This window comes from Indicator indicator, chromosome 39 (genome assembly GCF_027791375.1).
Source record: "Indicator indicator isolate 239-I01 chromosome 39, UM_Iind_1.1, whole genome shotgun sequence".
NCBI classification, from domain to species: Eukaryota; Metazoa; Chordata; class Aves; order Piciformes; family Indicatoridae; genus Indicator; species Indicator indicator.
The window spans coordinates 904,997-931,278 of record NC_072048.1 but is presented as its reverse complement, the minus strand read 5'-3'; the positions used below and the strand labels follow the sequence as shown (position 1 = coordinate 931,278).

General features: G+C 61.1%; 2 protein-coding genes across 2 annotated transcripts; one reads left to right on the top strand and one right to left on the bottom strand.

The window, feature by feature from the left end:
- Positions 1-369: 369 nt before the first annotated feature.
- On the top strand, positions 370-7,174 carry IGFBP4 (insulin like growth factor binding protein 4). The gene is made up of 4 exons (XM_054396796.1): positions 370-736; positions 6,340-6,494; positions 6,636-6,770; positions 7,046-7,174. The coding sequence occupies exons 1-4, from the start codon at positions 370-372 to the stop codon at positions 7,172-7,174; spliced, it is 786 nt and encodes a 261-aa protein (XP_054252771.1).
- Positions 7,175-12,720: 5,546 nt separating this feature from the next.
- On the bottom strand, positions 12,721-23,598 carry TNS4 (tensin 4). Its single transcript, XM_054396888.1, has 12 exons — positions 23,115-23,598; positions 18,954-19,362; positions 18,351-18,766; positions 17,436-17,522; positions 16,832-16,951; positions 16,231-16,323; positions 15,792-15,869; positions 15,227-15,298; positions 14,318-14,486; positions 13,622-13,690; positions 13,378-13,404; positions 12,721-12,850 (listed from the first exon to the last, which is right to left on the bottom strand). Exons 1-12 carry the CDS (start codon positions 23,596-23,598, stop codon positions 12,721-12,723), a joined length of 2,154 nt encoding a protein of 717 aa, XP_054252863.1.
- Positions 23,599-26,282: the final 2,684 nt, after the last annotated feature.

Genomic DNA, 26,282 nt, shown 5'->3' with positions numbered 1-26,282 from the left:
ATCCCAGTTGCTCTCAGAACCGGCATGAGTGTCGGTGCGGACGCCCGTCTGCGGGGCAGGGGGCTCGGGAAGAAGCCGGGCCGGGGGTCTCCGCGCTCTCCGGCACCGGAGCTACCCCGCTGGCGGCCCCGGTGCTGAATCCTCCCTCCCCGGTGCTGAAGCCGCCGTCGGCGGGCAGCGTCTCTCCCCTGTGGCTTCCCGGTGGCGGCAGGGGCGGCCCCGCCGGTGGCCCCGGTGCCGGCGGCGGGAGGTGTGGCCAGGGGCCGCATAAAGCCGCCGCCGCCACTGCCACCGCCCCGCGCCCGCCGCCAGCCCAGCGCCGCCCGCAGCGGGCCCGGAGCGGGGGCCGGGGAAGCGGTGGACGCCGCCATGCGCGGGGGCACCGGTCGGGCTCTGCCGCTGCTGCTGCTGCTGCTGTTGCTGGCGGCCGCGGCGGGGCCGGGAGGCGGGGAGGAGGCGATTCAGTGCCCGCCGTGCTCGGAGGAGCGGCTGGCTCGCTGCAAAGCACCGCAGGGCTGCGCGGAGCTGGTGCGGGAACCGGGCTGCGGCTGCTGCGCGACCTGCGCCCTCGGCCGCGGCACCGCCTGCGGGGTCTACACCGCCCGCTGCGGGGCCGGCCTGCGCTGCTACCCCCCCCGCGGCGTGCCGCGGCCCCTCCACACTCTCATGCACGGCCAGGGCGTCTGCACCGACCTGGCCGACGTCGAGGCCATCCAGGAGAGCCTCCACCCACCAGGTAAGGCCGGCCCCGGTGCGCTGAGTGGGTGCCCGTGGGGCCTCGACCCCCGCCGGGTTGGTGGCGTTGCTCGCCTCTTGGCACCAACTTGCCCTGTGCTTGCTTGGCAAGAGGTAGGGATGTGGGGCTGGGAGTGGAATGGGGCTTTGACAGGGATCCAGGACCTAGTGGCAGGATGGGACAGCCAGGGGTAGGCATTCCTGGAGCGTGTCCCGGGGGAGAGCAGTGCTGAGCTGTGTGAGCTCTCACAGCTGGGTACCAATGGGTCACACTTGTGCCATCCTTACCCACTGTGGGCACAGCCAGTGGCATGGCACATGCTGTAGTGATTCACAGAGACTTGTCACCCACTATGCCCTGGCTGCAGAGTGACCCTGGATGGCAGAGCAGGCCAGGGTCCCAGGGGACAGGTTTCAGCTGCTGGGGAAACTCTTGGTGACCCCAGTGCTGCCCCTTCCCTGGGATGCTCCTGGCTGCTGCTGGAAGGAAATGGGAAAGAGGCCTCAGGGCACCTGTGTACCTCACAGGCAGGTTGGGCTGGGCTCTGCTCTGGGTGCTGCCAAGGGCTCTGTCCTGCCTGCAGCTGGACAGGGCAGCAGGGTGCAGGCAGCAAGCAGGGCCAGGCCAGAGAAACCAGGCTCTGCCTACATGTCTGCACCAGGAACCTCTTGTAGGTGTTGATTGTGGTCCCAGTGCCACCCCCGTGGTATTCTGACAGGGTCTAGGGGCCAGGAACTGAGATGATGGTGGGAGCCCAGCCCCAGAGCTGTGCAGGTCTTTGGCAGTGGGAGTGGAGTTGCTTACAAGGGTTGAATGTGAGACCTGACCCATGGGGCTAGATGCTCTGCTCCCCCTTCCCTGTCCTGCAGGTTGTGATGGGGACCATGTCCCCTGGAGCTGGGGAGCAGCATCCCACCATGGGACAGTCCAGAGCTGGCCTGGCCCTGTGTCCACACAGCCACCTGGGGCAGAAGGGGCTGGAGCAGAGTCTGTCCCTGTCTGCCTGAGGGCTGGATCCCAGCTCCATTCTCTTCTCCATGGCTGCCCCCTGGCAGCTCTGCTGATGTCCCCGTGGTGGGGAGGACCCTTTGAGGCTGGGCCCTTCACTGCCCCTCTCCCTGGGCAGGAGCCGGCTGGGAGGGCTCAGTGTGGGTTCTGCTGCAGAGCCCCCTGCCCTGCCTGCCTCTCCTTATCCCACATCCTGCAGGAGCTGTCTGAGCTGCCTGGCCCAGGGCTGTGTGGAGCTGCCAAGGCCTGTTGGTTTTGGCTGTGCCCTGTAACACAGCATTTTTTTCCCAGAGCCTTTAGGAAACAGAGTTGCAGTTTTTTCCCCTTCCTTCCTGCTGTGTTTTGGCCTTGCTGGGGATGGGTGGGTGGCCGTGGGAGCTGGGCTTGCCTGCTGGGCACTGTGCCCACCTGTAGCATCACAGGTGGCAGGACAAGGGATCAGGCAGCAGTGAGCCTCTTCACCTGGGACAGCCCAGCAGGACACAGGCACCACTGCTTGGTGCAGCCCTGCTGGGGCATCCAAGCCACAGGTCCCTGTCCTGTTCCAGCAGCCTGGAGCCAGTGGGAGTGCGGAGCTGAGTTCCCTCTCTGCCAGCATAGCCATGCCTGGCACAGCCAGGGCACCCTGGCATGGCCACTGCCTCTCTTGTGTGCCCTCTGCATAAGCAGATGCCTGTTTAGGGGCAGGGATGTACTGAGCAGATGCCCTTGGGGCTCAGTGAGTGCCCAGTGGGTAGCATGCAGCTCTTACAGTGAACAGTTGGTCTGGGGGCTCCTTGTGCAGGGCTCCACATTCCAGGGAAAAGGCTGGGATCAGCAGGGGCTGGGATGAGGCTGATCTTCCCCAGGGGTTGAGCGATGCCTCCTTGCCCCATGGCCAGGGCAAACCCTCTTTGCTCGCTGCCAGGACCCTCTAGAAGCAAGGCAGTGGGTGTCCAGTCTGCTGACCCAAGACCCTCTCCCGTGGCTGTGGGTCTGGGCACCTTGTGCAGGACCCTGCCTCCCAATGCCAGCCGTGCCAGCTCTGGGCTGGCTCCTGGGTCATCCCAGTGCTCCATTGGAGCCCTGCAAGAGGAGCCTCCAGCTGCAGCTTTTGAGCACAGCCTGCGAGTGCCCGGGGGAGGCAATGGCTGAATCCCGGCGTGGCGACCGGGAAGAGGTGAGGACACTTCCCCCCAGCGCACACGATGAGTGATTTAATGCTGGGTAATTAATTATGTCTGGGAAGAACTGACCCCGCGGGAGTTGTGCTCATCCCTGCTGCCTGCTGTAGCAGGAGCGGATCCTGTTACACCGCTGCGCGGCGGCTGGCAGGCACTGCGCTGTCCCGGCCCCAGCTGCACCGGCAGCAAGGACAGGCTGGGTTCAGCCTCTGGTGACAGCCACCCCGCATCATTCCTCACTGCCCCTTTTTTGCCCAGTCACGGGGCCAGGCAAGGCTGTTGCCCAGTCCCATCTGTCCCCTGGGATGGGGATGCCCACACTCGGGTTTCTCTGGGATGGGTGCAGCTCCCAGCAAGGTCCTGGTCCCTGCAGGAAAGGATCTGCATCTGCATCCTGACTTCTCCATCGGGCTCGTATCAGGTGTCAAGCTGGAGGTGCAGATGCGCTCGGCTGCATTTGGGCACAGCAGGGCTCAGCAGCGTGCCCTGCAGGATGGGATGAGCCAGGCCAGGTTTGCCAGCCGGTGCCCAGCCACCCCCCGAGCCCTGGCTCCCTTTACGCTGCCGGGGCCAGCACAGCAGAGACTTCCCTGTGCTGCTGCCTGCCAAGTTGAGGCAGCCAAGAGATCTGGTGCTATGCCTTGGCACTGCCAGGGCCACCCACAGGTGACACCAGGGGTGTCAGACGGGGAAGCAGACGGTGCTGGCACCCACTGTGGCTCATGTGCTGAGTCGGCCACAGACACCTGAATGTGTCCTCTCTGGCCCATGTGGGGTCTGGTTGGTCACTGGGGAGTGAGGCTGGAGCTGGGGTCGCCCTGACACTTGTCCCTCTCTCACGGACATACACAGAGTCCCAGGGCTTTGCCCACTGCCCCTGGGCTCTCCTCGCATGGGAGCCGCGCGGTGGAGCCGAGCCCTGTGGTGCTCCTCAGGAGCTCAGCCTGCGACCAGCCTCCTTTGCTGCTGCTGTTAATTGAAGGCGACGCTGAATGACTCTTTGTGTCTCCTGTCCGCAGCCCGGGCAGAAACCCTCCACCAGGACGAGGTGGCCAGACTGCGTTGCCAGTGAGGGCAGCACCCATGCCCATCCCCTTGGCACCTGCTTCCATCCCAAACCCAGCAGAAGGAAGGCTCTCCCCACCCCTCGGCCATGCAGGGACTCCCCCTCTGCTCTGCCTGTCCTCCTTTTCTGCTCGGGCACCTCTCTGCTGGCACAGCCCCTGCCATGCCCAGCAGTGGCTGGTGGCATGGGTGCCCTGTGTAGCCAAGGCTGCCACACAGAGCAGGACAGGGGAAAGAGGTGCAGGAGGAGTCGAGGGCACCGCAGTGGCACCAGTGCTGCTGGGCTGGCATCCAGCTGGTGCTTCCCAAGGGGCTGGGGCAGAGTGGGCTGCACTGGGAGCTGTGTGGGGGGCTTCAGGCTCCACAGAAGTTGCCTTGTCCATGGCTTTGTGCTCACCGTGAGGAGCTTCCTTCTCCAGACGGTGCCGGAGGATTGCCGGGGGAGGCCAGAGCGCCCCCTCCCCCCCCGCCCCGCCCCGAGCTGCTGCGTGTCACTTGGGGGTCGGAAAATCACCCCAAGAACTGCAGCGATCCCTGCTGCAGGGGGGGGTCGTGGAGCTGGCATGCCCCGGGTCCCAGAGCCCTGTCCCCAGAGCTGTCTGGCTGCCCGCAGGCACCGGCGCTTCATGTGACCTTATGGAAACGTCAGCCGCATCTGGTTTTGTTTAAGCCGGGATTGGACTCTCTGGAGGCGGCTGGCGGGGGGAGGAAGGGTCCCGGGCTGCGCCGGGGCAGAGTGGGCAGCGGCTGGTGCCTCCTGGTCCTGCCTTTCCGTGGCACAGGAGCAGCTCATGGAGGCGCCAAAACTTCGGCATGGTGGTCCCCGCCGGTGCCAAATCTCCCTCCCGGATCTTCCTTGCGTGCAGGGGGGAGGCAGGGGAGGGAAGGAGTCCCCCAGATCCCTGCCTGGGCTCTGCTGCGAGCGCCCGCTTTGCGCCACGGCCCCCCGGTTAGTGCCACCGGGGCTGGCATCGCTCTGCGCAGGGTCCTGGAGTCTTTGGGTTTGTGTTTCAAATTTCAAGGGCATGAGCCATTTCCTGGAAAAAACCTGACAGATTAAGCAAAAAGCAAATAAAGTGAACCAAGGAGAAGCTTTGATCAGGGCTTCGCCGTGAACTTTAACCAGGCTGCTGGGAGCTGCTCCGGGAGCCCTCTGCGTGAGGTGCCGATGGGAGACCGGGGCCGGGATTCCGTGGGGATGCTGCGGGCAGGAGATTCTGGATCTGACCCCACTCCCTCTCCGCTGCCTGCTTCTGCCTGCCTGTGGGAAGGGCTGGGGCTGGGCATCACCTCGGCAGCCTCCATCCTTCGTGCTGTGAGCCCCTGGGTGCTTCCATCCATGCTGCATCATGACCACCCCCAGCCCCATCTGGGAAGGTTTTTCCCAGTGCAATCCCAGCCCCGGGATGAGCTCGGGCAGGGATAAACTCGGGCAGGGAGCGCTGGCTGCTCTCCTCCTACAGTCCAGGCGGGTTGAGAATCAAACTGCGCCTCGGGCTGTGCCTGACGTGGCTCCAAACTACAGACAGGACCTCAGCCCCTGCCTGCCTCCCCATCCACAGAGCTTTCATGGGCCCCAAACCGGAGGGACTGGCAGTCTTCTGAGTACTAAAGCCGCGCCGAGAGCTCGGGTCTTATGACACTGCGTCCAGCTGCCAACATCTGGGATCGCAGTTTGGCCGCGCTCCTGGCGCGGCGGGGGTGCCAAGCTCCTCCTTTTCAGATTGGCCCCGCGAGAGATTAACTTTTCTTATTCCAGGAATTTCTTTCATGTCTTTGCGGGGGCTGTGCCCCACGGCAGAAGACGGCTCCACTCCTGGCTGCGGTGCCCGGGGCCGCCCCGGCCTTGGCGGGTGCTCAGCACCGCCACGGTGCCCCTGTTCCCACTGTGGCTCCTCAGAGAAAGCTTTCTGGGGTGTACTGAGGTCTTCCTGGGTGTGCATCCCAGGGTCACCTTCCAGCCCAGCGGATCCAGTGCTGCGGGTGAGCACCTGGTGCCTGGTGGCATGTGGCTGGCGACGGGCACAACCAGACCTTTGTGCCATGCAGCACCCTGGTGCCATCTGCCCGGTGCTCTGACAGCCCTGCAATAGCAGACACATGGCAAGGAGCCCGTGGGTCGTGGCTGATGGGGGGCAAGAACTCCCAAGAGCCTTTCCCAGTGCCCAGCCTGGTGGCAGGAGGGGGCCCCGGGCTGGGGGTGACATCCATGGGGACTGAGGAGGGCGATGTGGGGTCTGGCAGCACCGGCTGCATGTTGTGCTTGGGGCTGCAAACAGCTCTGCAGCTGCCAGGGCATCACGGGGCGCTGCAGCCGTGGCACTGAGCCCTCCCTTCCCCGCCTCCCCCCCGTGTATGTCCTTGCAGAAAAGGAGGAGATCGACCACCCCAACAACAGCTTCAGCCCCTGCAGCATCCACGATCGCAAGTGCCTGCAGAAGCAGCAGGCGAAGAGAGTCAGCAACGGCAACAAGATGCGCAGCAGCGGCAGCCCCCAGCACCGCGAGGAGGCGCGGCCCATCGTGAGCACCGCCGGGCGCCGCGGCGGGCACCGGGCTGGGGAGGGCAGGATGGGTGCTTCCGGAATGCGCTGCAGGGCTGGGGGACCCAGGGTGCTGGGTGGGTGCAGTTCTGCTGCCAGCTCAACCCCTCCTTTCCCGTAGGCACAGGGCTCGTGCCAGAGCGAGCTGCACCGGGCACTGGAGAGGTTGGCAGCCTCCCAGACCCGCACCCATGAGGACCTCTATGTCATCCCCATCCCCAACTGCGACCGCAACGGCAACTTCCACCCCAAGCAGGTAGGAGAGGGCCTGGGGGACCTGCTCGACTTGGGGCATTTTGCAGAGCCAGGGTGAGGCTGGGAGGGGGCACAGACTGATGGTGCCAGTGCTGGGACATGGCAAAGCCCATTCCTGGCTCTTGCCGTGGGTGGGAATCGTCCTTTGGATGTTGTGAGGCCTTCTGCAAAAGTGGGACTGGGGTGGCAAATGCGCCAGGGAGAGCTCCTGAGTGCCCTGACCAGGCAGCCCGAGGGGGCCAGGCTGGGTGTCCCTCACCAGGGCTGTCCCCTCAGTGTCACCCAGCGCTGGACGGGCAGCGGGGCAAGTGCTGGTGCGTGGACCGCAAGACAGGCGTGAAGCTGCCAGGCCTCCTGGAGCTGAAGGGGGACCTGGACTGTCACCAGCTGGCAGACAGCATGTGAGCGCCACCCCGGTGCCCCCCACCGTGCCCAGGACACACACGGGCGGTGTGCAGGCCGGGAGGAGAGGAGGGCAGGTGGCTGTGGAGCGGCTCCCTGGTGCTGCAGGACCCTGGCACGCTCCCTGCATCGCCGCCGTGCTCTGCACCACAGGCTGCCCCTGGCACGGGGCATGGCACCACTGCCTGCGCCATGACCACTAACTGCCGCTGCTGAGGGGTCCCTGGCATGTCCCAGTGGCACCTCCACCCCGCACGGACACTTTCTCGGACAGATGCTGCCCTGGGGCTGGTGCCAGGCTGCCCAGGTGCAGTGGGGGAACAGCATCCATGATGCCACTGCTCGCCTGCCCTGTGGTGCCCTCCCACCCCCCAAATTTTGCCCTGGACCCTCCATGCTGTGGCACAGCTGGGGGATCTGGAGGCTGGCAGCTGTGGCACCCAGCAGGCAGCCATGGACATGCTGGCACCTTGTGAGGTGCCAGGCTGGCACCCCTGCCCACAGTGCATTGCCGTCCATGCCAGAGCTCAGCGTGTGGCAGCAGGAGAAGTGCCTCATCCTGCCCTCCCTGTCTGTCCTGGCAAGGACAAGGGAGACTCAGAGAGACCCCTCCCCACCTCCTGCCTGGGGCCCTCCTGCTAACCACCCCCCCCAAAGCGTGAGTGTGCCATGGGCATCTCAGACACACGGAGCAATGAGAGACCTTCCCCCTGCCCACTGCCACCTCCAGGCCTTCCTCTTCTGCCCAGCTGCTGCCTGCCCCATGGCCCAGCCCCATCCTGCTGCCTGGACAGGGACACAGCTGCTGGCTGCAGCATTGCCCAACCCCATCTCTCCCTGCCCCATCCCCAGGATGAGGGAGGTTGGCACCCCCAGGCACTTGGGCACTGGGGATCCAAGGGGAGGGCTGGGGAATGAAGGTTGCCCAGGAATCTCTTCCCAGTGGGGAGAGGCTTCTTTTAGTGACCTTTTTTTTTCTTTTTTTTTTTTTTTTCCTTCCCCAAAGATGTTTAATATTTAAAGAAATGTCCTTGGTGGGATCTCAGAAATGCCCTCCTGGCAGAGATCCTCCTCCCCTCCCCCGAGCTGGGCACTGCCAGCAACAGGTTCTGTTTGCTCTGCTTCCAACTCAGCCAAGGTGCCCAAAGCACGATGAGTTTCTGGAACATCTCAGTGAAGGGATCTGTGGATTTGGCCAGCACAAAGTTCTCAGCTGAGAAATTGTCTCTGCCTTTGTAGCTTCTGCTTTTTGCTTTTTGCCTTTTTTTTTTTTTTTTACTCTGGGCTGGAAATTTTTCACTCAAAAAAAGTTTTTTGGATGAGAAGTGTCTGTGCTGGCTGCCCTGGCAAGTGTGCCAAAGATGGGGGCATTTGTGCTGGTCCTCCCCTCAGCCCACACTGTGGCTCCATGGCTGCAGGGGGGAGGTTTTGCTTTTCCTCATGGATTTGCCTCTTCCACGCTGGCAGCTTCCAAGATCCCTGACGGGAATGAATTGTTTCAGTTTTAGTGAAACACTCTCTGCCCTCCCGGGCCCTGGCAGCTCCCTGGCACAGGTGGGCATGTCCCTGTGTGTCTCTGTGGGACAGGGCTTGGCTAGTGTCACCATCCTGCTGGCCAGGGCTGGCCGGACAGTGAGGACGGAGTGAGCCGGGGCCAAGGGCTGGCACTGGGCTCAGCATCGCAGCTCAACAGCACAGCTTTGGTTTCTCCCGAAGGTGACAATGTCCCCATGCCACTCCCCATGTCCCCAGGGTGCATGTGTCACAGTGTGGCTCCAGCACCTTCCACTGTGTGTCCTGTGGGGCTGCTTGTCTGCCCCTGCCCTGCTGCCAGCCCTGGCAGAGTCCCTGCTTGGTGCCTTGCCAGTGACTGCCCTGGCACCCACCCTGGCAGATGCCCTCACTGCCCTTGTGCCCTGATGGATCCTCTTCCTTCCCTTGTGCCCTGTCATGGGGCCCATGGCTGATCACAGCCACACCAGCAGCACCGCAGTGGGGTGCAGGATGCAACCCCAGACCCTCCTCGCAGGCAGCCAGGGCAGCGCTGGCAGATTCCACGAAGCCACTTCCAGCTTTGGGGTGGTCAGGAAGTGACTGGGGGATGCTGGCGCTCAGCAGGACAGGTCCTGTGCCCGGCTCCGAGGACTCCGGTGTTTTTTCTCGTCTGTCCTGTAGTTTAAAGCTGTATTTACACACGATCATGTACCAGCTCCCCGCCCCCAGCGGCGTTTTTCCGCCCCGTTGTGATTTCTGTCAGCTCCTCCTAGGCCAAGCCCGTCCCTCTGGACCCCCTTCCCCCCCGTAGCAACCCCCCCCACGCCGTCCGCAGTAAACTTGAACCTTTGTATCGTCAAACAGAACAAAAGAAAAAAAAAAAAAAAGGGGCAGTTGCTGTATTTAATCTTCCCTCTTGTTCCTGTCGTCTGCATTTATCTTCGCATTGCCTTAACGCGAAGGAGAGGGGAGGAGGAGTGAGGGGTCCGCGGGGATCGCAGCAGCTTGGAAGTGGAAAGAATGCCTGAGCTGAGAGCGTCTGGTTTGGAGTTCCCGGGATGGGGTTGCGGGAGCAGAGCCAGCGCCTGCCTGAGCTCGGCCTGGGGCCGGCGCTGGGCATCCCCCGGTGTGGGGCCAGGCTCAGCCACGCTGCCCCTGCCCGGACACGCAGCACCCCCCCAGGCCTGGGGACCCCGAGCTAAGGGTGGGATTCAGCAGCCCTGAAAAGCCCGGCACCCTGAAAAGCCTCGGGAAGAGCTGCCCCGAGCAGGGATGGGGGAGGAAGAAAAGGATTTTGTGCCTCTTCTTGAGTGCCAGCTCAGCCTCTGCTCGGTGCCACCGTGGTGGCAGTGAGGATGGTCACCAGCAGCCCAGGGCGGGCAGTGCCAGGCTGGGACAGGACACTGCATGGGAGGTCACATGGCGGGGTGGTTGGGTGGCGGCTCCCCGGGGCAGGTGCCAGCCCGGTGCTCCAGTTGCTGGCTGCGGGCGGCTCCGGTGCTCAGGGTTACGCAAACAGCTGGAGGAGCTGCGCTGGAGGCCGCGGCTGCAGCCAGGGCTGCAGTTTGCTGGCGCAGCAGATTGCAGCCGCGGCAGGGGCGCCGCCAGCTCTCCTGGAGCCCAGCACTGCCCTGACGACTGCCCAAGGCTGGCGCTCCCCGGACCCTCCTTTGGGGTCCCCTTCCAGTTGTCCGCAGCCCTGGCAGCTGTGGGGGCACTGGGCTGGGCTTGGGAGCTGGACTGGGCTGGAGAGATCCCTGTGTGTGCATTGGGCAAAGCCACTGCCAGAAACATGGGGGCCGGTGCCGAGGGGGCCGGTGCCGAGGGGGCTGGTGCCAAGGGGGCTGGGGGGAGGGAGCGGCGTCATTCATCCCTTCCTGTGCCACTTGCAGGCTGGGGTCACCGACCTACTGCTGGCTCCCCTGCATGCCCTGTTGCCATTTCCCTCTTCTGGAGGTCACCAGGGAGCTGGTGGCAGGAGGAAACCAAACCTTACTGCACCCTCCAGAAGCACTGCAGGACCCCACTGGGATGGGATGGGAGAGGTGGGTGGTGGTGCTGACCCCTGGTTGGTGTCCCATGGGTCTGGGTGCCAGGTGAGGCAATTCCACATCTCACCAGGGAGTGAAGCTCCATCTGCAACAGCCAGCAGCTCCCCATCCCTAGGGTGTTCCCCAGAGCAAGGACCCCTCTCTGCAGGAGCCCTTGTGGCCACCATGCTGCCACCTGCCCTGCTGCCACCACAAAGCTGTGTTGGGGTTTAGTTTGTCACCCAACAAGCGCACAGCTGCCTGTGCAAGGTGGGTGGGCACCAGCAAGATCTGTGTCCCCATCCCCAGGGACCAGCCCTGCCACCTGCTGCAGCTCGGTGGGTTTTGGGGTCTGGCTGTGGCTGGGGACTTGTGGCATCTCCTGCTGGCAGCAAAGCTGCTGGGAACAAAGCCAGGAGCCTGGCCAGGGCAGGGGTTGTGTTTGTTACAAAACATCTGGAACTGGACCCAGGAACCAAACCCAAGAGCTGAGCTTCCAGGAAGCCTGGGACACACTTTGGAAGCCACGAGGAGCTCAGAGAATTGTTTGGTCTTTTTGTTCCTGAATCCAGGTGGTTTTGGCTGACCTGTCCCCACTGTGTCTGCAGCCACTCCGAGCTGGGAAAGGGTTTGAAATGAACTAAAACTTGTCCCCTGCAGCAAGCTGGTGTCTGGAGAGGGGCAAATGCCCACCCCAGACTGGGACAAAGCAGCCATTGCCCCATTCCCTCCTGCCTGGCAGGAGCACAAACCCCATTGCTCCGTGAAGGAGGTAGGGTTGGTGACACAGGGGAGCAGGGCTGGGGAGCTGCACTGTGATCCCCCCCAAAGGGCTGCTGCGGCTCCATGAGGTTCTCCAGCCAGGGACGCTTCTCCTTTCTGTGCCAGGCAGGCACTGCTCAGTGTTTGAGGGCAGAACAAAATGTTGTGGTCACTGCCACCTCTGCAGGGTCCATGGTGAGATAAATCATAGAGGCAGAGGATTGTTTTGGTTGGAAAAAACTCTGAAGTTCATCAGTTCCAACCATCAACCCACCAGCACCACCATGCCCATCACACCGTGCCCCCAGGTGCCAGGAGAATGCCCCTGGGAAGGGTTTGTCAGCACAGGAGGCAACACTCAGCCACCAGAGAGGCACCAGGGGAGGCAGTGCCCAAGCAGATGAACCGTGGTGGGCTGGGAGCTGCTCTGCTCCGCTCCGAGCTTACAGCCAGGGCTGGACCTCCAGCTGCGGTAAATCACAGCGGCCCCGACCGCGGGGCCGGGCCGGTTTACGTCATATGAGGATCCGGCCCAGATCCACACAAGTCACTTCCACCCCCCCAAACGTTTTACTGTCATGCAAATGTCAGCTGCATCTCTCAGCTCACCCTCCTGCCGGGAGGTCGAGCTGGCCTGGAACCCTCCCCCCCTGCTCTGCAGCAAAGGGCAGGAGGCTTCAGCAGCACCAGGCACACTCCCCCCGCTCTGACATTTCTGCCTCACCCCCCAGGGAAGGAAGATTTTTCACCCAGGCTTGGTGATTTTATAGGTTTTGATGTACAAAACTCCTCATGACGCTGAGGGGAGTTCCACCCCTGCCCTCCCCTCCTCTGCTACTGGGCCGGGGGAGGTTTAGGGCTGAGCCCTGAAGGTAGGGGCTCAGCTCCACCGAACTCGGGCGCCCTGAGTACCACCATCCCCCGCAGCGATCCCAGTGGTGCTCCAAAGCCAAGGGAAGGGGGAGGCAGGCAGCAGTTCTGTATGAGGAGCACAGCTCCCATCCTACAGCCCTGCTCCCAGCCTGGCACAGCTCCCTGTGGGTGGCACTGCCCTGTGATGCCTCATGGAGGGTTCTGGAGGAAGATCTGATGCCAGCAGAGCACAGTCCATGGCTGGGACTCTCAGCACAACGCTGCCAAACCAACCGAGGTAAATAGGAGCTGCTGCCCACAGGCAGCGCAGGAGCAGGGCCAGGTGGGCAGGAGGGGCTGGGCAGCATGCAGGCAGGTGCCAGCCCCGAGCTGCCCTGGGCACTGTGTCCCCTATGGGCCTGGCAGGAGCTGGCAGAGGAGGTGGATGAGAGGTGCCGCGGGCTGCACGCTGTCGTACTCTGCAAACAGGTGGCAGAGGTTCTGTGAATCCGTCTGGCTCTTGGCCACAAACCCGAAGATCCTGTGAAAAAGGAGAGAGAATGAATCAGTTTTGCATCCAGGAATCCAAAGGCATGGGCTGAAAGCAGCCCCAGCCACCAAGCCAAGCCCCAGTCCCAGCAGTTCCACCTTGGCCTGCTCCCCAGTCACGTTTCCTTGGAAGCAAAGCAGTCGGGAGAAGTGTTTCTGGCAAAGCTTCCCCAGCTGTGAGCAGTCTCCTGGACACAAGGTAGAGCCAGACAGGAACTCCCTTCCTGAGCCCTGAGCAGGGCTGGACTTGGATGGGGGCTTTCTACACCAGGGGATGTGGAGGGTTGGGCTCAGCCAAGCCTCTCAGCAAAGCCCACACAGTACAACCCCCCCAAGCTTCACCCATCTGTGCCACATCTCATCCTGCCACCACCTTCACTTTCGTCACTTCATTTTTAAGCTTGGACTCTCAAAGCTTTGTAGGGCAGCCTCTGGAGGGGCCAGGATGGGCCAAGGCAGCACCCACCCCACCCCCACCTCCACCAGCACATCCCAGCTGTGTCCCCACGCACGGCTCACCTCGAGGACTTGCAGTACTTCTGCCACCTGAGGGAAGAAGGGAATTAGGTTTGTCAGAGGCTGATCTTTGCCTCATTCCAGCAGCTGCAAAGCCAAGGCTTAGCTTTAGCTAAACCTTGCTGCACCCAGCCCAGGGCAGGGATCTGGGATGTGAGCAGTGCTGGGAACCATGGGGAATCCAACACCCAGCAGCTGCCCTGAGCAGCACCAAGACCCTCACCCCCCAGAGCAGCCAAAAACTCACTTTCTGTTCTCAGGATCCATCCCACAGAACCTGAGGGCAGCCAGGGGGTAGTGTCTCCTGAAAAACACCCTGCAGGGCAGGAGAGTGAGGGGTCAGGGGGGGAAGTGCCTGGGCAGGGGTGTGGGGGGGAAACAGAGGTCTGCAAATTCGAACCCTGCTTGAAACGTGGCTGCTGGAGGTGTGGGACAGGGAGGGTGGGATGGGAGTCTGGGACAGGGAGGGTGGGATGGGGGTGCAGCTCCCCAGGGCTGGGGCTACACTGGCAGCTGGCAAGGTGCTGGCAGCTCTTGGAATCAGCCACCTCCTGCCTCCCTCTGCTAAGCTGTTCCCCACAGCTTCACTCCAAGCATCACTCTCTGTGCTGTACCACAGAGGTCAAACCCAGCCCTGGGTTGCAGCATGGCTCTGTCTGAGCTATCCAGGGGAGCACCCTGGCAGGCTAGGAGGAGGGGAGGCAGCTGGGGGTCTCGGGTGAGCTGCCCCTCCAGCAGCCATCCAGCTCTGCCTTGCACCTCACCACCAGCTGGCCAGGTTGGGTGAGGCCTTGAGCAGCCTGGGCTAGGGGGAGGCATCCCTGCCAGTGCCAGGGGGGTGGAGCTGGGAGACCTTCAAGGTTCCTTCCAACCCAAACCATTCTGTGAAACCAAAGAGCCCTTGGCCACAGCAGCCACCTGAGCCTCCCCAGGCAGCTCTTACTTCCTCTGGATGTCTGTGAGGGTGATGCCCTGCTCAGTCACTCTGAAGTGCACCAGGGTGGGTGTGGGGAGGGTCTCCAGCTCGAAGGTGCTGGAAATGGCCTTCTGGATGGCTGGGGCTCCTGTCAGGGTCTCCACGTTCACAGAGCTGAGGTACAGGACGTTGCACACTGCAAAGGGGAAAAGAGAGTCTGGCTCAGAGAGGGGCTCACAATGGCACCTCCAGCACAGCAGGGCCAGAGCTGGGTCCCAGGAAGCATCATCATCATCATCATCATCAGCAGCAGCAGCAGCAGCAGCACCAGCACCAGCATCATCATCAGCATCATCATCAGCCTGCAGACCTGGCCACAGCTCCCTGGCTCACATTTGTTTTGGTGAAAACACAAACCAAACCAAACCAAACCAAACCAAACCCCCAAAGGTTTGGTGACTCAGAAATTCTTCAGAGGTTGATTTTTGGTTTGCTTCAGTTCTTTGCACTAATTGCTGTAAAAGTCCAAGGGTTTCATTTCCAGTCTCTAAATGTCACTTTTGGGTTTCTCTCTCTTTTTTTTTCTCTGTTTATTGCATATTTCCTTTAATGAAAAGCAGAAACCCCCTCCCCCACCCAAGCCAGCAGAGGGCTGAAGGCCAACCTGGAACATGACATTGGAGGCTGATTGAGCTGTTTGAAGGGCTCTGCTGGGTCAAACTAAACCTTTCTGCTGGCCAACTTCTTTTTCAGAATTTCCAGCAACATAAAGCAGCTCCTGACCCCCTCCCCACCCCTCCCTGGGTGGGCTCCTGGCCCCTGGCTCTCTGCTCTCAGCTCACAGAATGTTAGGGGTCCCTGGCTTTCCAGCTTCTGCTGGGCATGGGGTCAGGATGGGGCCCATGGGGGTTGTGGGGGTGCTGCTCTTCTGCTCACCAGCAGCCTGCTTCAGTGGGGCCAGCGTGGGTCCTGCAGCACAGTCAGAGCTGTCTTCTCCATCAGCAAGATCTGCACAAATGAGAAGCAGGAGCACAGGTCAGGCTGCTCTGTGCCACCTCCCTGGGTGCTGATTCCTTCTCTCACAAGAGGCCCAAAGGCCCAGGGACCACTTAAACCAGAGGGGTTTAGAGCAGTAATTAACTTAATTGTCTTGCATCCCCTTCTCCTGACACAGACTCATAGAAGGGGTTGGGTTGGAAGGGACCTTTGAGGGTCCTGGCTCTTCATCTCTCATCTCCCCACTCCTCTTTTCCTTGCCCATGCCCAGTGGTTCCCTGCTCCTTGCTGCTCTGCTGACCACTCTCCAGCCTCAGCAGAAGTCACCACTGTGTTGTTCTTGGGTCAGCTCTTGCAGGTCCCTGCTCCACCTCCAGCCAGGGCAACCAGCCCCATTGGGGGGCACCTGGGCAGTTCACCCTCCTGCCCACTGCAGGACCATTCCCACCTCCCCAGCTCAGCAGGAGGGACCACTTGGAGCACCTCTCCTGCCCCCAGCACCTACCTCTGGTGGGGATGCTCAGCTTGCAGGGCAGTGCCAGGGGGGTGATGGCATGCTGGTACACGAAGGCAGAGAGGCTTCCTGTAACACAGAACTGCTGCTTGGAGGGGGTCGTGGTCCTGACACCTCCCACCCTTGCACCTCTGCCCCCCAGCAGTGTCCCAGGCAGCTCAGAAGTGGGGGAGAGGAGGCCAAGCTGGACTATTTGGGGCAACCAGAGGTTTTCCAACCCCCATCCCATGTTCCTGTTTTGGAGACCACTACCAGAGCCTCTCTGGCAGAGGAATGCAGGCAGGAGCTGGGGGCTGAATGCAGCTTCCCCCAACACAAACACTGCAGGGCTGAGGAACAGCTGAGGGCCTTGGTTCTGGGTGGTGCCTCCAGGGGCCCCGGAAGCAGCTGCTGGGGCTGCAGCAGGCACTGGCACTGGCACTGCCCTTACCAAAGTAGAGCTCCTCACTGGCCCCTCGCAGGTGCACTCCTCTGGCAGACGACTCGATGAGGAAGTGCCTGACGAGGTCTCCACTGTCGTCCCCTGCAGGTGGGACCCAGGGCAGTGTCAGGCACCACAGCTGCTGCTTCACCCCTCCCCTCCCCAGCCCACCCCGGGGCATCCACCCCAAGGGTCTGCTCTGTGGTGCCAGTCCTTGTGCAGGGGTGGGAAGGGCACTCCCAGGCCAGCATCTCCCACCCAGGCAGAGTCCTGCAGCTTCTCACAGACTCACAGCACCACAGGATGGGTTGGGTTGGAAGGGACCTTAATGTGGTGCCAGTTCCATGGGCAGGGACACCTCCCACCAGCCCAGGCTGCTCCAGGCCTCATCCAGCCTGGCCTTGAGCACCTCCAGGGAGGGGACATCCACAGCTTCCCTGTCCCAGTATCTCCTCACCCTCACTGTCAAGAATTCCTTCCTCATCTCCAGTTTGACTCTGCCCTCTCCTCAAGCTCCATCCCATTCCCTCTCATCGTCCCACCTTGCTTTAGTTTGGCTGCTTTCAGCCAAACCCTCCCAAGCCAGCCCCACCTTTCCCAGTCCCTCTACCTGTGTGGCTGCTGGGGGCAGCGCTGGGAACCTTCATGGCCAGCCCAAAGGACCCCCGGTAGGACGTGCTGTCCCGCACCACGAACGTGCCTGGCTCCTTGTCCCTCAGCAGCTGGATGGCTGTCAAAGCACAGGCAGAGGCTCAGCCAAGCAAAACAGGTGGGGACCTCCCCCCTGCGCTCGGCGCTGCCGGCCGGAGCCCTCCCGGAGCCCTCCCCGAGCCCTTCCCCGGCAGCAGCCAGGAGCTGCCGGCAGCGTCTGCTGGGGACCCGCACGTCCCTCCTGCGAGCACCCCCTGCGGACTGGGCATCTCTGCAGTCCCCGGCACGCTCAGCACCCACCCGGGGCCGTGCTGAGCAGCAGCAGCAGCATGGTCAGAGGCAGGAGAAGCTTTGCTAGGCTTGAGGAGGGGACGGAGGGGCTGTGGCACACTGAGCCATCCCCCAGCACCTCTGGGAGGGTCTCTCTATGCTTGTTACCCCCCAGAATACTTCACGTTGACACAAAGGGCCTCAGGACAGGCAAGAGCTGGAGCCAGGTGCTGCAGGGAGCAGCCCAGCCCCGCAGAGAGCAGCTCTGGGTGGGGGCAGCCCTGCTGCCTTACCTTGGTCCCTCGTCATGCTCGGCTTGAACCAATACTTTGATGTGTCCATCACAAACTTCATAGTGGGCTGCCCAGCCCTGAAGGGACCTGCAAGAGACCTCACAGTGTCAGTGTGGGCCCTGAAAGCTCTTCAGAGCAGACAACCCTGGCAGAGAGATTTCTCTTTCAGGCTGGCCAAGGTTGAAGGTTTTGTGGTTTTGTTTTTTTCAAACCCTTTTGAGCAGAGCTTCTTCCCCTCAGAATAATTCATTCCCCACTTAATTATCTCTCTTGGCAGGCTGTGCTGGGGCACAGAGAGGCAGCAGATGGAATCCCTCAGCAGTGCCAGTCTGGCTGACCCTGCACAAGTCCACTGGCCCATGGGGATTTACACCAGCTGAGGATCTGACCCACAGAGTCCTCTTGCTGGTCCCATAAGAATCCCAATTAAAAGCCTCTGCCCCCTCTGCTCATCTCCTCCAGAGAACAAGGACCTCATTGTTCCTCCCTGAATGAGGACCTTAGGAACTGTGGTGTCCTCCAGAGCAAACTGCAGCCCTGTCCCCTCCTCCCCACCTGCTCTGGGCCCACAAACAAGCATCAAGTGACAGAAAGCTGGGTGCCATCCTCAGGTGCTATCAGTGACTGCATCTCCTGCAGAGGGCCAGAGCCTTTCTGCCTGCTGAGCCTCTGTCCCAGGACCCTGGAGGGGCAAAACACCGCAGCCAGGGCAGGGTCATCAGCAAAGACTGAGACCACCATAAACCCTACAAGCCTAGGGAGGAACAGCAAAGCTCTCCAGCTCAAGCCAGGGCCTCCTGTCCTTCATGTCTATAAGGCAGTGCACAATGGGATTTGCTCCTTGTTTCCTGGCATCCCTCTAGGTCTGCAGCTCCTTCCCCCCCAGAGCTGCCCAGGGGCAGGGAGGGGACTTACTGTCAGGGACACAGGAGAGTGCTGGTGCTGACAGAGCGTTGTTCAAGCCACCCAGCCTCAGGGTGGGGCTGCAGCTGGGAGGAGAGGTCTGCTTGGCAGAGGCTGGGGGCTTCTTGGCTGGCCTGGAAGCTTCATCTCCGTGCTCCAGGCAGCCGTTCACCAGCAGCACTGGGATGTCACCTGCAGAGTTGAGGATGGAGGGGGGACAGCTGCTGGCCTGTCCCTTCTGGGCTGGGGAGGTGTTGGCTTTGGTGGAGCAGGCTGCCCTGGGCTGCTGGGGACTCAGACCAAAAGCTTCTCCAGAGTGAGACCTGATGCTTGGGGAGGGTGGGCAGGGGCTGCCCCGGGAGCTGGCAGGGGACGGGCAGGCAGCAGGGTGGGCGTCAGAGTCGTCGGTGAGGAGCGAGTGGGAGCTGCTGCAGGAGGGAGACAGAGAGCAGGGGAAGGTCAGCAAGGAGAGCCTACCCAGGACCATGCCAGCCCTGTGGGCATCGACCCCCAGCCTGAGGAACGAGGTCCTGGACAGGGGGACTTGGGGTGAGAGCCCCATGCCTTTTCCATCCCCATGCCCAACCCGAGTGTGGGACACAAGGTGGCATTTACCTGCCAAGGGCGTAACTGGTGTCTGAGCCAGGGCTGGTGGAGAGCATGGAGACCCAGCTGCTCCTCTGCTGGGCCTTCACCACCTGCACAGGCTTCAGCAGGCTGTCCAAGCCCGGGGAGGTGCCATAGGAGATGCTGTCTGTCTGTCCATCCAGGCACGGCTGGGGCACGGTGATGCCACGGGGCGGGGAGGCAGCGGTTGGGGTGCCCGGGCTGGGGCTGGTGGCTCTGGATGGGCTGGAGAAAACCAGGCTGCCACCGGTGTTGTAGGTGCCCCTGAGCCCCCCTTTGTGGGCCAGGAAGCTGTTGCCCTGGGGGGACCTGGAGAAGGGGCTGGGGGTGGCGGAGGGGCTGGGGCAGCCCTCGGGCCCCGTGGCTCTGCCTGCTGCCAGCTCGATGTATTTGGTGTCTGCAGGGAGAGAGAGGAGCTCAGCACTGGGGGGCACAGCTCTGCTCATTCTGCCTACGGTTTGCACCCCCCACAGGGCCCGGGGGAGGACCCCAGGCTCTGCAGGGAGACCCCCATGGCCCACCAGCAGCCTTGGCTAAGTCCCTACCAGGGCTGATTTCTTCACAGACGCTGAGCCCCAGGGACCCACCCCAGTGCTGGCAGGCTCCCAGGGGAGGGAGAGAGGTGAGCCATGGTCATGTCTGACTGCACAGACCCCCCCCCCCCAGCATGGCACAGACCCTGCCTGCCCAGACCTGCAGCCAGAGCAGGGTGTTTCCTCCTGCAGCTGCTCTGTTGGTACCTGACTCAAGAGAAAAACATCTGCGTGCCCCCCCGGGGATGACATCAGGCTCGGGGGTGCCCATGGCAGCAGTGCATGGCCCTGCAGTGTCCAGGCTGCCTGGGGGGAGGAGCATGGGGGGTGTCACTGGGCCCCCTGGCACAGCCATTGTGCCTGCCACACCACCCATGCCTCCTGCACCACTGGCACTGTGGCTGTGGAGCAGGAGGCAAAGGGCAGTCACAAGGCTCCAGCTGTCACCTCTGGCCCAGGGTAGGGGCCAGCTACTCCCTTTCCCCCTCTTCCACCCTGCACAAGTCTCTTTAGAGCACTGATTGCCAAGGCAGAGCCTGTGTCCTGCTGGGGGTTTCCTCCTGCCCCTTTCCTTGCCATTATCCACATGGGAACACATCTGGCAGAGCATCACCTGCCCCAGGACCTCCAGTGAAGCCCCACAGCCAGGACAAGAGGGTGCCTGGCTCCCCAGGTGTCCAATGCAGGCCAGTCCCTGGGCATCATTCCTGGCTGGGAGGAGCCCTCAGCCAGAGGCACTCAGACTTGATTTCAGGGCTGGCAGCCTCGGCAAACTCCTCTGCTGCAGGGAAGCTGCTGGGTGCTTGATCACCTCCCCTGTGCCTCCTCACAGGTCTGAACGTGCTCAGCTTTGTTTCCAGCTCCTGCTCCTTGCCCTGCCATGGAGTTCAGGGAAGTTTCTCACCTTAAAGATGTTTCTTGGACAGAGGAAAGCTTTCAGCTGCAGCAGTGACAAACTGCTCTCAGCAGCCCTGAGCTCCCTGGCAGTGGATGTGAAGTGCCCTGGGAGCTGCCAGTGAGGAACTGGCCAGGGCAGAGCTGCTGGGGGGCTGCCCAGCACTGCAGGCCTTGGTTACTGCCAGGCACAGCCAAACCCTTGGGGCACAGAGCGCCAGCAGCAGCAAAAGCACAAAAGTTACTCTCTGAGCCCCTTCCCTACACTGACCCCTGCATGGGGCTGGGTTGGCACAGCCAGCAAAGAGCTGCCAAGGAGGCACCAGGTAAGCCAGGACTGCTCCCAGTGAGGACACAGCTGGACCCCTGCATAGGAAGGGGCCACAGCTGCCTCTGTGTCCCCCCAGCACCCCACTGCCACTGCCACCAGCAGGAACCCCTCCAAAGCCTGTCCTTGGAGAGGCTCTGGAGCTGTGTGGAGCTGGTGCCAGGGGGCAAACCCTTGCAGCAAGCTCTTGGCTTGATGCTTTTTGTCCAAGTCCCCATCAAAAGGAGCAGAGAAATGAGGATGGGAATTGGGCTGTTCAAGAACTAAGTGAAAGGCCTCTGTGTGCTGGGCAAACAGAGCCTTTTGCCTCCTGCTTCTCTGCCTTCTCTCCTGCTTATCAGGTGTGGTTAAACCTCAAATATTTGCTCCAGACCTTGGCAGCTTCTTCAGCATCAAGGAGTGGCAGAAGCACTGCAAAGCACAGCCCAGCTGCCACGCAAGCAGTGATGCTCTCCTCCTCTCCAGGAGCCAGCACCAGGGGGGCTGGGGACTCTTGGAGGTGCCTCCTGTTGCTCCAGCATCTGCTCTGTTAAAAGCTCTCCTCATGGTTTCCACTAGACAAGAGCAAGGCTCTCTTGTGGGCTCTGGGCACCACAGCCTCCTGCCAGCCCTCCCTTCCAGTGGCTGCTTGCAGGGAATTTAGACCTTAGGCCAAAGGAGAGGCTGTGGGGCTCTGTGCAGGGCTCCCCCAGCACAGCCAGGGGAGCAGAGGGAGGCAGGGGATGGATGGAAGCATTTCCACAGGGCCAGCTGGGGTGAGCTGGGAGCAGCAGCACAGGCACAGGTTGTGTGTCTGGAGCAGGAGGAGGTGGCTGAAGGAAGCTTGTGTGAAGAAGAAGAGTTAAAAGCAAAGGAAAGCTGAAGTGAGGCTTTCCCCGTGGAATCTAGGGGCAGGTTCCCAGATGTTCAGGCCAACACTGGGAGCCAGCTTGTCAAAGCCACCAGCATGGTACCTGCTGAGCTGCTGGGGACTGCAGCTGGAGTGGTGCCCACAGGAGGGGCACTGAGCACTCCCAGGCACCCTCTGAGCAGCCCCAGGCACCCTCTGAGCAGCCAAGAGCTCAGTCTTTGCCACAGAGCTTTATCTGCAAGGCCACCTCCTTCCATCCCAGTGGGCAGCAGGATGCCCTCTGCTCCAGAGTCACCCTGGAGGTGCTCACTCTGCACCCCCTGGCTCTGGCTCAGCTGCTCCATGCTTGGGTTCTGGGCTCTCTCCACCTGCCTGGTGCAGCAGGACCTGCACCTTGTCCTCCTCCAGCCCTGCATTCCTCACACATGAGGGCTCAGGAAGAAGAGGATTTTTCTCATGCCTTTAACATCCTCTCACTTGCCCTTCCTCTGGGAAGAGGCCTGGGTCAGGATTTTGAGGTATTTCCATGCCCAAGGACACAGACACCTGGAAAGGCTGAGACCTTCAGGGACCTGACCACATCATGGGGCTGTCCTCACTGTCCCAGAACCTCTGCAGCTGCCTGCAGGATGCTGCCTGCCGGTGTCCCCCTGGGCAGGGTGAGTTCTGCAGCTCACACACTGCAGGAGAGCCAGGAGCCAGTGCCTGGATCAGGAGCAGCACAGGCAGCAGAGCCTTGGATCAGGGGATGCCAGGGAAGTGTTGCCAAAGGGGTCACATCAGCCCCCTACCAGGCATGGGAGCAAGAAGAGGGAGTTGGTGCATTCTGCTGGTGCTGTGCCCAGCATGTGCCAGGTATGCAGTGCCCAGCCTGTGCCAGGTATGCTGCTGGAGGAGTGCACAAGCCCTGGGAAAAAAAAGAATTTCCCTGTCCAGGTGTCTGGGAAGGCTTCAGTGGGTGGTGGTGCAAGGATCAGTGCCTTAGCCCAGGGCTTTGGAAATCTGACTTCCAATCCTTGTGCTTCCACAGGGCAAATATTACCCTGGGCAAGGCTCTGCTGCGAGGGTGAGGGCAGTCCTGGCATGGCATCCTGAGGTCAGTGCCTGCCCCTGGTCACTGGCAGCAATAACTTGGGTTAGGCATCTTCTGAGAGCTGCAGGTCCCTTTGCTAATGAGAAATGTGTCCTCCAAAGCCAGGGAACCAAACCCCAGGCTGAGCCAAGGCTCTGCTCCCTGCTTCCCTTGGCGTCCTGCTGAGCTGGGCACAAGTGGGCAGTCTGGGGCTACCTAAGCACTTGAGCCAGGCAGAGAGCCTGGGCACAGCCTCATCTCCTGCTCCTGGATGTGAAGTTTGGGTGTCAGGAGACACCCAAACACTGGGGACAGTGGGGGATGCCACCAGCGCCCACGTCCAGCCCTCCACAGGAGCACAGGACCTCATCCTGCCCACTGGGGCTGGTGCGTGGCCAACCTCTCCTCTCTGAGCTTTCACTCTGCCCCTTGCTGGTGGCTTTCCCTGGCTCTGACCTGCCTTTGGCCTCACCTATCGCCTGCGGCTCTGCTCTCCGGGCGGCAGCGTCCCCCCGGGCAGCCGGCTGGAGCTCCTCCCTCAGCGGCTCGCAGCGCAGCGGCTGGAAGGTTGGATCGATCTCCAGGATCAGCTGGTTGAGGCTTTCTATGGAGATGTCCAAGGTAGGAGACACCTGGTGGGCCTCAGCATCCGTGCTGGTCTCCTCCTCCTCCTCGGGCTGGCAGGGGGCTGTGGGGGTCTCCAAAGAGGTGCCCTGCGAGGCCAACTGCTCCAGCACCGGGTGGGCAGTGCACAGCCGGGCACCGGGGCGCAGCCGTGTGCTGGTGGTGGGCACCATGGAGGGGGCGTTGGCCCAGCTCTCCCTGGAGTAGTAGACACACTGGATGGGCAGTGCAGGGCAGCACCCTGCTGGGTGCAGACTTTGGCTTTTCTCCTGGGAGGAGACACAGACGGTCTGGCCGACACGCAGCACGTGGTTCTGCAGCACCTGGGACATGCTGTGGGGTTGTTTGGCTGCTTGGAGTCCACAGGAAACCTCCTCCACCTCCTCCTCCTCGCCTCCCTTTCTTCACCAGGGACCTCAGAGCCCTTCTCCTGCGCAGCGTCTGAAGCAGCAGAAGAATCTGAGGAATGCAGAGAGAGGAGCGGTTACAGAGCCCGGGGCAGGAGCCGGCTCCAGCGGAAAAGTCGATAAAGCGCCGGGATTGGGAGCGCGGGGCTGGAATTCAGCTCCAAAGAGAACAGCTCCTGGATTGCCTCCCCCCAGCCTCGGCTCCCGGTGCCACAGCGCAGCCGGGCAAGGGCAGGGAGGGTTTAACGCGCAGCAGCTGCCCGGGCCCCTGCCTCACCCCAGCGATCTGCTTCAGCTGCCCGGTGCTGATCCTCTGGGGCAAGGACAGCTCCAAACGTCCCTGAGAGCTTCTGCGTGGGACCCTCGGATGCCACCCCCAGAGGTGACAGCAGACAACGGTGCCACCCAGGGTGGGCTTGCAGTGGGAGATGGCACAGCTGCCAGGCCATGCCCTGTGGGTGGGTGCCCACTGAATGCCAGGGTTTATTTTGCTGGTGCAGCTGAGCTGAGCCCTGGAGCTGCTTTCTGAGACCTGGCTCAAGGAATCTGATTGCTGCTGGGTTTGGAATTCCCTCCTGGTTTCACTTCACATTAAAGTATTTCTGAATTCACCATCAACCCCCACCCCGGGCACAGGGCAGCCCTCCCTTGGGGGTTCTGAGCATGAGGAGGTCTCAGGGCACCCCTTGGAGCTGGAGAATGTCACCCAACTGCATCAGCAAACAAGTGGGGACCCCCCAGCTGCTCCTCTGCATGGTGGGAGCTGCTGTTCAGCAGAAGTCATTGCACCAAACACTCAGGAGGAACCTCCCACATTTATCTCAGGACAACGAAGTTCTTCCCTCCAGGGCAGCCACCAGGGCAGCCAAACCCCAGCCTCTTGCACACCAAAGCCAAGCAGATCCCCCAGGCTGCAACCTGGAACCACAGAACAGATTTGGCTGGAAGAGAGCTTCAAGATCATCCAATCCATGTGCCCATCCTCCCCAGAGAGCACTGGTGGGGGCCAGGGGACATCCAGAGCTGGAGCCAAGGACTCACTGAGAATGAATCCTCCAGCTCAGGGCTTCCTCCTCCCTGCACTGTGTGGCTCTGGTGTGTCACACACCCACAGTGGGCTACCTTTGGAGGAGTATTTGTGCTTGCCTGCATCAGGCCTGGCTTAGTGCCTTGTTTGCTCTCCTATCTCAGCCTGATTCACCCTGAAGTCACAGGATCAGGGGGGAGCCAGGCTGCTGTGGGGCAGCTGTCCCAGCACGGGTGCAGGGCTGCATCACGTCTGGGCAGCAGTGACTCAGTGCCCTGCTGGGTGCTCAGGGCTGGCATGCAGGTGGCTTAAACAGGCCAGCTTTGCCCTCAGTGGATAATATGACCCTGAAGAAGCCTTGCTGGAGATACCCAGAATAGCACAGCCCCACAGAGCAGTCGAGTTGGAGCCAAACACCTCTGCTGCCTGCTGCTGCCCCCAGCACAGCACCGTGAGTCACACCACTGAGTGCTCCCAGAAGGGCCTGGAGAGGTTTTCAAGGACTGCAGGAGTGAATAAACACTTCAAACCCATTTAGCTTCCTCCCAGCCCCAAACCCCACTGTGTCTCCTGAGAGGTTTTATTTACAGGACTGCCATCCTGCTCTGCAAGCAAGGCTCCAGAGCAAGGACATGTCCTGCACCAGGCCCTGTGCTACAGGAGGGAGAGCAGCCCTGGGAGGGACCTGGTGCCCCTTTGGGTGCAAAACTAGGCAGGTGTGATGGTTTGAAACTGTCTTTTTAATTTTTTCCTTGCAAAGTTCAAAACAGAAAAGTGAAAGATTGTAAATAAGTCACTATTGGGTGTAAGAAAGCAAAATACTGATTATTCTAAACACTTCCATTGGATAGATAGAAATGTTTAAGAACTATTACCCAGAACAAAGTAGGCACTCTGCACACTCTGCGTTCGGCAGTGGGGGCAGTTGCTGGGCTGTCTGGCTGCTGTTTCTTCTTCTCTTCTGGCTGAAGATAACACACTGACCTTGGCAGCTAAGTTAACAACTTTCTGCTTAACTAACTCTGCTTCTCTGTCCAGGGGAGTCTGGGGGGAAGCTCCTGGGAGAGAGAGAGGCCCCTTTGGGAGGGTCCCCTTGGGGGGAAGCAAAGGGAGATCGGTTGTGCTTTTCTGTTGATTGTATATATTTGTGAATGTTGTGAATTTTGTATATTTGTACATATTCATTGCATTTCATTGTAGATTTTAGACTCTGCTTGTAAACACAGCTTTTCATTTGCTTCCAGACTGAGCTAGCCTGGTTATTGTTGGTGGGGGGGGAATTTCAGCTCACACCGACACACTTTTTATTTTTTGGCGCCCAACATGGGGCTCGAACCCACGACCCTGAGATTAAGAGTCTCATGCTCTCCAAAAAATAAAAAGTGTGTTGGTGTGAGCTGAAATTCCCCCCCCACCAACAATAACCAGGCTAGCTCAGTCTGGAAGCAAATGAAAAGCTGTGTTTACAAGCAGAGTCTAAAATCTACAATGAAATGCAATGAATATGTACAAATATACAAAATTCACAACATTCACAAATATATACAATCAACAGAAAAGCACAACCGATCTCCCTTTGCTT